General features: G+C 37.5%; 1 protein-coding gene across 5 annotated transcripts in view; it reads right to left on the reverse strand.

Moving 5' to 3' along the window:
- LOC126297631 (inositol 1,4,5-trisphosphate receptor) overlaps window positions 1–14,280 on the reverse strand; it is a 353,953-nt gene that overhangs the window by 110,370 nt on the left and 229,303 nt on the right. For all 5 annotated transcript variants that reach the window (XM_049988649.1, XM_049988651.1, XM_049988652.1 and 2 more), the window contains 3 exons: window positions 9,207–9,439; window positions 8,985–9,120; window positions 6,112–6,216 (listed from right to left, as the gene is read on the reverse strand). In XM_049988649.1, coding sequence (XP_049844606.1) covers window positions 6,112–6,216; window positions 8,985–9,120; window positions 9,207–9,439 — 474 coding nt within the window. The remainder of the gene's footprint in view (window positions 1–6,111; window positions 6,217–8,984; window positions 9,121–9,206; window positions 9,440–14,280) is intronic.

Consider the following 14,280-nt stretch of genomic DNA (forward strand, 5'->3'; position numbering starts at 1 on the left):
ATAATGCAGATCAATTAAAGTACTGCCATTATCCAGAAAAGATGAACAGCTGACACTATAGCTGTTGTTTTGCTGTTAATTCATCAAATGACTGTCTGCTCTGAAGTACATAAACAGTGTCACAGACATGCCTTTCATCAGGCATGAACTAATCTTTGTGCAAGTCCAAAGCCTCCTGCTGTATTTCTTAATGTATTCATCAACGAAATAAGCAAACACTGCCTGCTTTCTTCATCTTAAATGCATAATGGTTGGCTCCCAATATAGTACTGCTGCAACAATGCCATCATGTGTGCACTGAAACAATCAAGGTCTCGTTGGAAGTGCGTGGGGCTGTTACTTGCTCCTGTGCGTCGATACTAACATCCCCTATGTCCACAGCCTTGTTGCCTTCAAACACTGATATCACTGCTGTCTCCCTCATCCTCATTTCATTGTGTACTACACATGACACTCTTTCTTGCCCGCACCAATGTCTGTTTACTGGTGCAATATTCCTATCCCCTTCCTCTTTTATCCCAGAGAGCCAAAGAAGCTCCAGGCATTCCTACTAACAGACAGGGACATAAGAAGGGTGTGACAGGGGTCATAGAAGCAGAGGATGATAAAAAGGTTAATGTGGAGGTACGAGAAGTGGGTGAAGTATGACGCTTTTAGGACACACAAATTATTAAATCATCATATTTTCATTCTTTCCAATCTTATGGGATAATATTTTTAGGTAACTCCCTCACTTACAAAAAATGAATTATTTGCAGAAAAGAAAGTAATTAGAAGCATGTATGTAATTCCTATAAGTAAATCCTTTGGGCAGTTTAAGACTCACAGTATATTTATTTGATGATGAAATTAGTCGTGAACAACCCACCTGAGACAAACACAATTTTGAAAATAAAATGAATGTCAGTGTCCTTCAGTGAATCTAGATTTGGCACAGAAAGGGGTAAATGGTAAGGAAAGGGGAGGAGTGGTGGTGTTGGGAACAAAAGAAAGGTTCTGTTTTAAAAATTATTATTTATCATAAAGCACTTTACGTATGTCCTCTTTCATAGTAGCTTGCTGCTGCTGGAATCCTTCCTAGCTTCCAATACAGCATTCTTTGGGATGATGTGAAGTTCACTTTTTGAATTTTTGTCATTTAACCTGTGATTTGGAAATGATGTCCTCATGTGGATTTCATGCTTATATCAACCAACCACCTAACAATTTTGTAAACAATTCTTTCGCAAATGTTGTTGCAGCTCTATAGAAAGCTATTGTTTTCACATGCAGCCATTTGCAAGTTTGCAGTTGAAAGTTGGTGACAGCATTGCTAGCCGTCAGTGATCTTATACTTATTTGGCTATAGCTACGCAGTGTTCTGTCAAGTAACTATGAATCAGATGCAGTGTTTGAGTCAGCGCATCTTTGTGGTGCATAATTCACAACTGGTTTTCCACAATTCAGCCCTCTACCTACACACAGCTCTTCACAAACATGTTGCATATTTTGTACATGTACATCTACATCTACATCCATATTCTGCAAGCCACATCGTGGTGCATGGGAGATGGTACCCTGTACCACTACTAGCTGTTTCCTTTCCTGTTCCACTCATAGATAGAGGAAGGGGAAAAACAACTATCTATATGCCTCCCTATGAGCCCTTATTTCTCATTTCTTACCTTTGCAGTCCTTACACAAAATGTATGTTGGTGGCAGTAGGATTGTTCTGCAACCAGCTTCAAATGCTGATTCTCTAAATTTTTCTTAATAGTGTTCCTCGAAAAGAATGTTGTCTTAGCCTCCAGGGATTCCAATTTGAGTTCTCGAAGCATCTCTGTAATACTTGCACATTGTCTGAACATGCCTGTAACAAATCTAGCAGCCCACCTTCAAACTGCTTTGATGTCTTCCTTTAAAATGACCCGATGTAGATCCTAAACACTCAAGCAGTACTAAAGAATGGGTTGTACTAGTGTCCTATATACAGCCGCCTTTACAGGTAAATCACACTTTCCTAAAACTCTCCCAACAAATCGAAGTCAACCATTCACCTTCCTTGCTACAGTCTTTAAGGCTCATTGTATTTGATACTACTTTGCAACATCCAGCATAAATACTTGTATGTTGTTCGAACCTAACGGTAACAAATTTAGTAGCCCGTCTCTGAATTTCTTCAGTGTCTTCCTTCAATCTGACCTGGTGCGGATCCCAAACCTCTAGCAGTTCTCAAGAATAGGTCACATTAGTGTCTTATATTTGGTCTTCTTTACAGATGAACCACATTTTTCAAATTCTCTCTTTTGTGGACTTATTAGTTTATCATATAAGCACAGGATATGAACTCCTGATACATAATACATAAGAACACAATCATCAACAAATTTGGTGTTAGATCATGACATACATGCTTTCTTTGAATGAGAAAACTCTTTCTCAAACCCTAATGACAACGGAACCTTTGTTTTAACTTCATAGCTGTAGATTTCTACATGCAAACCTGCCTAGAAGACTGAGGAATATTCATGATCATTTGCATTTTCAGGTATCTCCATGTTAACAATGATACAATTGACACATTAGCAACTGATGGATGTATTTTGCAGTGATGCAAATTATGTGATTTTTGCTCATGCTATATGGTGTGATTAAACTGATGAACACGATTTGTAACATATCACAGCATTGATCACCAACCTTAGCACGTTATTTGCACGAGGAAACAAACACCATCTTTTAATTTGGAAGGTTCTCATTGATGTATTCTGTACTCAGATTTACTACACGTAGTTGTACCAAGTGTACATGGTTCGTCTTCTTTGTGGTGAGGAAAAAAATGATCCAAATAACTGCCCTAATCAGTGGAAAGTTAAGATCAGCTGATTTCATTGGACTTAGATACACAATAGCCAAACAAGTTGTCATTGTTACTGTTCAACCACCAAAGCTTGAATGGAGCTAGAGTTCAAATTCCCTCAGTATCAAAGATTTGTCTACAAAAGTACAGCAGTTGTGCTAGCTAAAAATATTACAACATATTGACCTTAAAAAGTAGTCTTGGATGCTACAACAAATGTAAAATACTTCCAGGCCTATAAACACAACAATGAAAAAAATATGTCCTTGGTTAAGAAGAATTATATTGACTGCACTCAGTGGAAATGGGTCATGCTTATCATGAACCTCAAATGGCCTTGTTCCTTCTATTTGATTTATAGTCCATTAAATTTTGGGCATGCAGCCGTGCAAATAAAATTTCCTCCTCAGAATGAGTCACAAGTCTGACAAGATGCCAAATGTGGCCTTATATGCTCCACCACGGTGGTCTGCACATGCGGGTCACAGATGCTAGTCGGCAGCAAAGAAATACACTTGCACATGCACCACCTGTGGCGAAGGTGTACAGGCATCCGATTCGCTTATCGACGTATGTTCGGTGGTGGTGCCATCACGATGACTTCTCTGCAGTTTAATTAACGCAAGAGCCAGATTACTTGCTTTGTCCCAATTAAAAGCATGATCTCTCTTTATTTATTAGCTAATTTAATCTCTCTAACTTCCTTGAAGACAGATTTCCAAAAGGAAGAGGTGGATGTCAAAATCTTCACATCACTAATTCATGGAATGCCCTGTATCAATACAATGTTCGGCCACAGCTGACCTGTCTGCCTGTGATAAGCATGTGTATCTTCGATGCTCCGCACATCTCTCATGAATGGTGCGTGTTGTTTGACCTACATATGACTTCTCACAATTTAGACAAGGAATCTGATACACACCCGCTTTACAAAGCAGTAAATCATACTTTAAGAGCCGAGTAAAGCTGCAATCTTTGTGGGGGGCTGGAAGGTCACCTTAACATAGTGTTTCTCAAGAATACGGCCTATCTTCGAGGAAAGAGCACCCACATAGGGCAAAAACTAACTTGGTCTGAAGGAATTACTACCTTCTCCCCAATCACCTACCCACATTGTAGATTTTGGGTTGAATGCTCTATGAATTTGTTGCAGAGAAAATCCATTCGGTTTAAAAATGCTTGAGGTATGTGAGCTCTTCTTGCAAATTATCTTTATAGTATATACAGTGCGCCCTATGCACTAAGCTCTTAAGGACACCTATGGTCTGTGAAGAGCACTGGCATGTACATATAGATTTGTGTGTGTTGTTTTCCAATATACGATGTGTCCCAATGTGCCATCAACTTTATGGTAAACAACAACAACAAAAAAGGGGCAGTAGCTGTTTTTTTTTTATTTCCATAGTAAATTTGATACTAGCATGGATAGGATTCAAATGCTCAAGAAATTGATGTAATTCATCCATCCCATGCAGCCGTACCACAAAGGTGTTGTCCACGTACCTCCAGAAGACCGCTGTGCCATAGCACAGGCTTTCCCCATATCATCACCCACACCCACATCATCCAACGACGGTGCACAAATTTGCCAATGAGGAATGTGATATCAATGGCATCTATGCCAACCACACAAGACACATTGCCCACATGTCAGCAGAGGATGCAACTCAAAGATGGGCCACCAGCTGGCACACTAGCTACAGGGCTCACTGTATTCTTATGGGTGGCACTACAGAATTATGCCTTCGGTTCTACTCGCTGCATCCCAATATATCTGTCCGTGCATCTTCTTAAAATGCTGCTCACTGAGTTCTATGCTCAGATCTCTGAAGATTCGTAGCACAATACAACAAACAGTGCATATTGCTACTAATGTTCAGACTATACTCAAACTACTCTTCAGTTATCTACAACTGATAGACATTCCTGGGACAGACTCAGATCTTCCAAGTTACATATATTTCATTTTTAGTACATACTGCATATAAAAGTGATGATTTATTCATATATTAAATGTTTGGAGTGCTCATAGTTAGCCAGGCCATCCTGTACCAACTACGAACACTACAGCTAGTAGAAGGGAGACTGGAGCATATCTGCGCAAGTTTCTTAAGAACCCTTCACATACATACATACATACATACATACCAAGATAGCCAAGACATTGCTGAGATACAGAAAATAGTTTAACAGTGTTATGAAAACCCTACTTTTCACAGTTAAGGCAGGCTCCAAAGAATGCCACCAAAAGACTGTCAGCTATTTAGTGAGTTTGTTCAGACCAATAAGAAAAAATATCAGGGAATGTGAACACACACAATGCACGTATCTGAGTGTTACTGAAGCTCCACTCATTTGTGGAAGAGGAGTGCAGTTGACTAAAACTAAACGTGTTTTATAATTAAGAAAAGGCTGATGGGTCATGTTTCTTCATCAGACACATTGTGACAGGCACTAGATACCTTGACATGCTGTAACAACTAGGGTTTCCACTGTCAGGATTTCATCTTTCAACAAGACAGAGCCCCTCCACATTTTCAACATAATGTTCAGGACCCCCCCGAATGACTGACGACCTAAATGACAGATAGGGTGTATAGCCACTGGAGACCAAGAAAGGCTGAACTTGTTGCCACTTTCATCTGATCTCATATAATTAAACTATAAACAAGTGATCTCAAAATTCCCATTTTTGCAGCTACCTGATGAAATTATGCTTCCAAGTTGATTTGTAAACACTGAAATTTATAAGCTGTTGTCTCCACAGGAAAGCTACCTATTCTTGCAGGAATTAATAACTGGCTACTGACAACATCTGCTGTTCTAATTCTGGCACCATACTGGCACTGACCTTAAGTGAGTTAAGAAAACAATGGAAACAACTGTCATGATGACTGGGCAGTGACACAAAGCTCCCTTCTTGTGAATTTGAGTCCTGCTTCATGACTACTGCTATCTTGCATGCAATTTCAGAAATCATGGTGATTGCATGTAGGACTGTTTGAACTGTTTTCATTATGTTAAATTGGACAGTTGCTACATTTGTTCTGCAGTGTCTCATTCACTGTAACCCCAATCCTCCACAAGGCAGCACAAGCCGTGATGATACTGCTACTACACTTGCATTGTGAGAATCAGGACTGTTATGATAGCTCCAAAATGAAACTAATTTCTTAATTTATACCCTGTTTTCTAGTTTTCTGAACTGTAACATATTAAATACACAGTATAATGAATACTTTTACTGCTGAAAATAAAATTAAATTCCTGACCTTGAGAAGCACTCCTAGCACCAGCATAGGCATGAGATGTGGCAAATGCTGCCTGGTTTAGTTCTTCTCGAAGCTCTTCTGTTATCACTATTCCATTTGGCTTAACTGGGAACATAAAAATTAATAAAATAATGAAAGTAAATAAAATATTTACACTTCAGAATCATCTCTCAAAACTATGTTACACAGTGCTTGAGCAGTAATGGTCAGACCTGCATATGATAATGTGGTGTCTGATGAAAAGATATAAAGTAGCATTATGATTGAAAAATAACATTAAAAGATATACATGATAACTGAGAAGCATACATGAAACTTAAATAATGGTTTGAGAACCATCTAATATTCACGGTACATAGGACTCCCATCCCCCCCTCCCCACTTTTCCAATGCTGCAGCTGTCAACATTCCTCCTGTTCCAACCACACATTTACCTTGTTTCAACAGCCAAACCAACTCCACCTATTCTACTACACAACACACAGTTACTGTAAACTTCAAGATTGGGAAAGAATTTTATCTGTCATAAACAGTGATGCAAACATTTCTTTTCACTTATTAATGCAGCCACTAAGTATCGAAGATCTTTGACTGACTGGGTATAAAAATTTGATATGTACATTATTCCTTCTACTAAAGCAACCCTATGTGCTATGCCAATCTTGACATTGTTACTTATTAGATAAATAATCAAAAAACAATAGCAATGCAGATGGTGTATCTGTCATCTTTTTTGCTCTGAAGATACAAGCTGATAAAGATATCCTATCTGCTCCAGCAGAGTAATGCCAATACACTTCAAATGTCAGTGGAGACTGGCTCCTTTCAGAGAAATGTAATTTTTCTTTGCTGAAAACCATTTGGTTTCACATTACTGTTTTCATCACGTCAGTGCAATTATGTACAATTAACCCTTTCCACTCTGTAGTGCAGACTCAAGGTGTCTCCACGCACTGTTATTTAAATCAGCATGTCCCACATGGTGAGCCCATCACAGAGAATTGTGAAAGTCTCTTTGTGGAAACTTTGAAGCCACTGACCAACAATTAGGGTATACATTAAAACAAAAAGTGTGTTCTCATCAAATTTATTTACAACAGTATTACAATATGAACTGTTTCACTGTGTGTTAAGTAAAAATTCACAAATCAGAATGTTAACTTATATTATTTACACTGTACTAGACGGGCTGTGTGTTGGTGTTTGGGCTATTAATAATCTTTTCTTTCTGAAAAATCTTCTCGGACACATACATTAAATTCCATCCCAATGTGTTTTTAACTATCCAAGTAATTACAAGGTGGCCCTAAGTAACGAATTTAATTGTCATTTACTGAATAGGTACTTCCCAAATAGGTTCTGTAAGTTATATGTAGTCTTATTATCAGCTGCCCGACCATCCAAAATTTGTTAAAAGTAATCTTCATTAACAAAATACTCAACAGAACCACAGTTTTTCTCAAATGCAGTGGAAATACAAGATTTGAGGAGTCATAACACTCAAATAAACTGAATACAGTTACTAAAATAAGCCCACAACATCATAATTCAATTTTTTTTACTACTGCAAGTTATCACTTAGCAACGCTGCTCCACTGTTGTTTGAAGCAGTCATTGTTTTTTAAAAAGTAGTCTTGTAATTTAAATTAATGCTAAAAATGAGGGAAGGCTTAAAGGTAGTCATTCAGCCCAACTGGAGCTGGAGAACTGAGACAATGAAGCTGTTCATATGTATGAATTAATCATTCATTCTAAAGAAGACAGCTAAAGTGGTGGCTGGCGGAATTAACTGTTTTTAGAGAAGTGTGAAAACAGTAAATGGCTTTGGACTAGTTGCTACAATGTTAGCTTTCAATACTGCTTTCTGATACACTGTCATCCTGTTGTTATGATCATATGAAAGGACATCCAGTTGCCGGTATTTGAAACTAAAAATATAGTCTCATTTATGAATACGCAGACTCACTGAACACAATGTCATTTCCTATTTAAAGTTAACTACTATGATCGCAGTGCCAAACCAGTTGTCCTTACTGACTGCGACCAGCCAAATTCTATCAAAAAATACTATTGTCAGCCACAGCATTGAGAGTCTTCTTAGAGCAAGCTAGTAGTAATTGTATAGGTGTGTGCCTTGGTTAGTCAGTTAGGTCTGAAAGGTTTACAATGATTTCTTTCGTTTATGTGCCTGTTCATCACATTATTTGTGTGACACCCAGGAATTTCTAGTATCATATTACATTAATTTCCAAATAAAATGAAGAAGGCTGGATTTTAAATATATTAAACCATTCTGTTGAGAAATTATTGAATACTCAATTAAAATTTTTATTCTGTCTAAAAAGTCCTTACCTTTTTATAGAATGGTGCGATTCTGAACTTTGTGATAACATACTAATATTACCAACCAATCTAAACAATTGAAGTGTCACTAATCGTCACAATTATCTCAACCACCACCACCACTTCATCATCATTTTTCATTGTATCAGATTGATGGATTACATTGCATAACCTGTTTTTAAGGGTGTTTGAGGATGATCAATATAGTATTTGTCTTCACGCACGATAGCTGCATATAAATAGACACTACAGCTTCAAGTAGTCAAGATTGTGATGGGTCTGTTCCAGACATTCCAATTGCTGGCAAATTCAATGAAATATTTTGCATGCAAAGTGTGTATAAAATGCTGATAATAAGCTTTGCCAACAACAGTATTATATACAAATCACAGCTGGATAATTTAATCAATCTTTCTGAATTTTTTAAATTATTTATTCCAGCTGAGGGATGAGGTATGCAAAATGTATAACAAGGTTAAAGCAGACAGCTCAGTTTACAGATACAGCGGGTAATAAATAATAACTAATACCTTTCTTTTTTGTTAGCTTTTCCAATTCCCTACTTTGTTCTTTATCCTCGTGGGCTTTGGCTGCTATGTCAGAAGTGTTAACGGACACAGTTGATTTTATTTCTTGTTGAGCATCTTTCATTTTATCATTGAACACCTGGAACACACATTAAAGAAAAATTACATTGGAATGTGATTAATATGTATATAACAACATCTGTGAGAATTTATGACACTACTTACCTTAAAGAAAGACTGGCTAATGTCTCCACCCATAAGTTTATTATACATGCTTTTTTGGATAATGGGATTACCACCACCCAAAAGGGCTATCCCCAATTCCACAGCTTCAACAAAAATTGAGGGTGAATGAACGGATTTAATTACTAGTTCCACAACAAGATCAGATGCACCTTCACGATCCAGGTGACACTGTACTTCATGCAGTGTCATGCCAGCTCTGCTCAACATTTTTGCTGAAAAATACAACAAAATAATCTTAAAAGTGCAGTCTTTCCAGTATGGACTTGCACAAAGAATACATGGCACCAAAGTTCCAATATAACTAAAACAACAGAATAACAAATTTTCATATAATGAACTGCAGAAAAAAAGTACTTTTCAAGAGAACGAGTCAAATTATTTATCCTGTATACCACAAATCTTATCATAATTTTTTCCTAGCAAACAACTATGAACTAGTATGATAATGGAAACTCTGGATATAATACAATGAGGTGACAAAAATCATGAGATGGCAATATGCACACTTACATGTGGTGGTAGTATCACGTACGCAAGATATAAAAGGGCAGTACCATGATGGAGCTGTCATTTGTAGTCAGGTGATTCACGTCAAAAGGTTTCTGACATCATTATGGGGACATGATGGGAATTAACAGACTTTGAACGCATAATCGTAATTGGAGCTAGACACACGTGACATTCCATTTTGGAAATTGCTGGGTAATTGAATATTTCAAGATCCATAGCATCAAGAATATAACATTTCAGATATTACCTGTCACCACTGACAATACAGTGAAAGACAGCCTTTACTCAATGGCTGAGAGCAGTGGTGTTTGTGTGGAGTTGTCAGTACTAACAGACAAGCAAAATTATGTGAAATAACTGCAGAAATCAAATTGGAATGTACCGTACAACAAATATATCCATTTGGACAGTACGGAAAAATATGGTGTTAATGAGCTACGGCAGCAGACAACAGTCTCGAGTGTCTTTGCTAACAGCTCTACATTGCCTGCAGCACGTCTCCTGGGCTCATGACCATATTGGTTGGACCCCAGATGACTGGAAAACCGTGGCCTGGTCAGATAAGTCCCAATTTCAGTGGGTAAGAGCTGATGATAGGATTTGAGTGTGGCACAGACCCTACGAAGCCATGGACCCAAGTTGTCAACAAGTTACTGTGCAAGCTGGTGCGGGCTCCATAATGGTGTAGGCAGTGTTTACATAGAATGGACAGTGTCCTCTGGTCCAACTGAACCAATTATCGATTGGAACATTCTGGACAACTTGAGCGAATAATTTTGGCCACCCAGATCGCCCGACATGAATCCCATTAAATATTTATGGGTAGCACAGCTTAATATTTCTGCAGAGGCCTTCCATCGACTTGTTTAGTCCATGACATGTGAAGTTGCTGCACTATGCCAGGCAAAAGGTGGTCTGACATGGCATTAGGAAGTATCCGATGACTTTTTTCACCTCAGTGTATAAACAATAGTATGAAGAAAGTTTTATCACTCACCATGCAGAAGTGGCACTGAGAGGCAGATAAGCACAGAAAAAAAGATGTTGACAGCTGTAGGTCAACTGTCAAACATGTGTCAATTCTGAAAGGTGAGGGAGTGGGCTTGAGTGAACCCCTCACATACACCACATCCCTCTTTCTGCCCCCCCCCCCCAACACACAAACACCAAAAAAGAAAAAAAAGAAAGAAAAAAAAAGAAACCTGAACACACACTGTGAATGATAAAGGAGCTTCTTGAGTTTTAAAACCAATACCAGCCAGGATTTTACCTTACAGTCCAGTGCATTTCCTAAACAAATAACAAATACTGCAATTAGTTCACTATGACCCATTTTTGAGAAGGAAATTAAATGAGCTTTCCTCAAAGCCTCTTCCTGATACCCTGATATTATCCCATACTATAAAGTCTATGAAAAACTGAATGAAGAATCACTCAGTTTTATGAACAGCTAATACGGCTACTAAACATTTAGATAATACATACTCAACAGCCAAATCACAGAAAATAATGTGACAAAGGGAATGAATAGGTTGGAATACATATTTAAATATGCTAAAATTTAAAAACAATTACGAAGTTGTGGAGATATTACACTTCTTAAGAGTATGAAAGAGGAATGAAAATACAACATGAATGAAAAATAGAAAAATACCATAAATGTTGTATCACTATGTGTAATAGGGAAAGTTCCACAGAGTAACCCTATATTACTGAAGCAAATTTTGTTTGTCCTTTTCTTGATTTTTTTCTCTTGTCAGTAAACGTATACGTATTACAATCTCTCTGTAATCAAACCTCACAAGCTTCACTATTTGGTGTACTACAACTGTATTTTTAACTGTTAAAGAAACTATTGTTGCAATATCAGTTATTTCCCACTGTGTGTGTGTGTGTGTGTGTGTGTGTGTGTGTGTGAGAGAGAGAGAGAGAGAGAGAGAGAGAGAGAGAGAGAGAGAGAGAGAGAGAGAGAGAGCGCATGTGTGTTTGTGCAAGTGCGTGCACACACAAACACACACACACACACACACACACACACACACACACACACAGTGGAAAACTAAAAAATGGTTCAAATGGCTCTGAGCACTATGGGACTTAACTTCTGAGGTCATCAGTCCCCTAGAACTTAGAACTACTTAAACCTAACTAACCTATGGACATCACACACATCCATGCCCGAGGCAGGATTCGAACCTGCGACCGTAGCGGTCGCGCCGTTCCAGATTGTAGCACCTACAACTGCTCGGCCACCCAGACCGGCAGAAAACTAAAACCTCCAAGAAATTATAGATATCGTTAGGCCTGAATGCTAAAATATAAAGACGTGACATATACACCACAGAGAGACTTATGAATCTTTGATATTTTGTTGTTCTCAATTTGTACTGCTCTTTACATACTTATTTTATCTATCAGATGAATGGTGTTTCAGTTTGCTAATCACTTAGGACTTATTGCAACACTGTGGGAAGAGACAGCAAATATTTTCTGAACAATAATAGGAACTGTGGTACTGACAAATGGACTGAATACCTTGATGCTCAATATTCTGCCAAATTTTGAGCACTCCTGCATTTGCATTAGAGAAGGCAGCTGATGTTGAAGAACTGGATGCCCCTATTAAGTAGGAAGAATTTTAATTAAACAGCTGAAAGACCAATGAGGCAACAAATTGCCAACTAATGACAGAATACTGATGAGCTATCTAAATGAGAAAGGCAGTGGTAGGGACACTAAAACAGTAGGGCCACCATTTATGTGGATGGGGAAATTCTTGCAGATATTTACAAGTTTCTGAACATGAACAGCTTTGCATACTATTAGTTGTGCACATGCAGGTCACGTAGTTCATACATGGATGACACTCTGAAACTAACAAGGGACACATTTTGAAGGAAAACATACATTTCTGTGCATCCAAAATGCATAATCAACAAACGAAAGATTGGCCTTTAAAATGGAATAGTAAATATGAAAATTCTATTTGCAGGAGATGTTCAATGATTTTACTACAACAGAGAGAAATGATCATTATGGAGGAACACAACTAAAGAAGGTAGCAACAGCATTCTCTTTTCCTTCATCTCTTATCTTTGGTTCACACACAGTAAATAGTTTACTGACTTGGTTGGGAACAAAACTCCTACATAAGGAGAACTAACAGCAGATCACAAACCTTTCTTGCAGTACATAAAACATCCTGAAAGTGCACTACCAAGTGCCTTTGGACAGAACACGGAAGAGCAAAACCAAGTTATAGAAGGTGCAGCTATTGGGTTGGCTGGGAGACAACTCAGTATCAAAAGTGGAAGTAAAAATAGTTTAGGAAATGATGTCATCAAGGTAAACATGCTTTTTACAAAAACAACCACTTAACATTAAACTACTTGAATGGAAACCTCTTCCAAAATGCTACACTGCAGGCACCAAACAAAATACTTCAGGGCAAATAAACAAATACACACAAAATCTCTCAGAAACAGTAATGCCTGCAAAGTAATAATTATTACACAAGTAGAAGATAAAATGTAGAAACTGCCAAGAACACAACATATACATCATCTGAAATGTACTGTGCACATATACACACTTTAAGTCAAAATAAGGAGACAGAAGCAAATGAATGAACATTGACATAAGCACTTTAACTGATAAGACAATACAAAATTATCTGCTTTGAAGTAGCTTCACACAGGGATAGCTGATTTTGAATACTGCATAACATGGCAAATCTTAGCAAGAAAACATTATTAACTTTTTTTATTTGTTTACTTTTTTCTTTTTGTTCAAGTGGTAAGGGCCCCTCTTGTCAAAACTGTCTGGATGATGAAGTTTTGAGATCTAGCTTGATTAATGTCAAAAGGCATACTCTCTGATGAAAAATGTTTACTACAACAACATGCTTGGCACATTCCAACTCAATTTTAGGTCATGCATCCAGAAATCACCGCACCTGGTAAACATTCATGCCACTTTTCCAAGAATATAATTATATGCAAAACATTTGTGGAATATATTCTGAGTACATACAGCTCTTTAATACTACATTCTGCAAAAATGATCATAGATGTTAATCTAGTTGTGTACTTTTATTTGACTTGAAAAGTCAAACTGAATTTCATGCTAATAATTAAATCCATTCTAAATATTTTAGAATGATAAATTCAGTTCCAAAAACTTCAGAACAGCAAGACTTTAAATCTAGCTCCATGGCTATTATTAAAAGCTGATATAAGTTTGTCATATTGCACATATGAAATAAATATTGATTTACTTTACATAAATGTGAAAATGCAAATTTCCAAACAAACAAGGAGATTTTTTGTTTCTCTTAACTATGACTGATATACAAAGGATGAAACTTAAATAGTGGCAATTATTTATTCACAACTGATACAAACGAGTTACATGTTTGCACCTGTTACAGTCATTCAAAATAGTCACCAGCGTTGTATAGAACCCGTTGCCAGTGATGTGGAATGCGTAGTATACCGTTAGCAGAGCCTGTTCTGTTGATGGTGAAAATGGAGCTGTCTACTGC

This window comes from Schistocerca gregaria, chromosome X (assembly GCF_023897955.1).
Source record: "Schistocerca gregaria isolate iqSchGreg1 chromosome X, iqSchGreg1.2, whole genome shotgun sequence".
Classification (NCBI taxonomy): domain Eukaryota; kingdom Metazoa; phylum Arthropoda; class Insecta; order Orthoptera; family Acrididae; genus Schistocerca; species Schistocerca gregaria.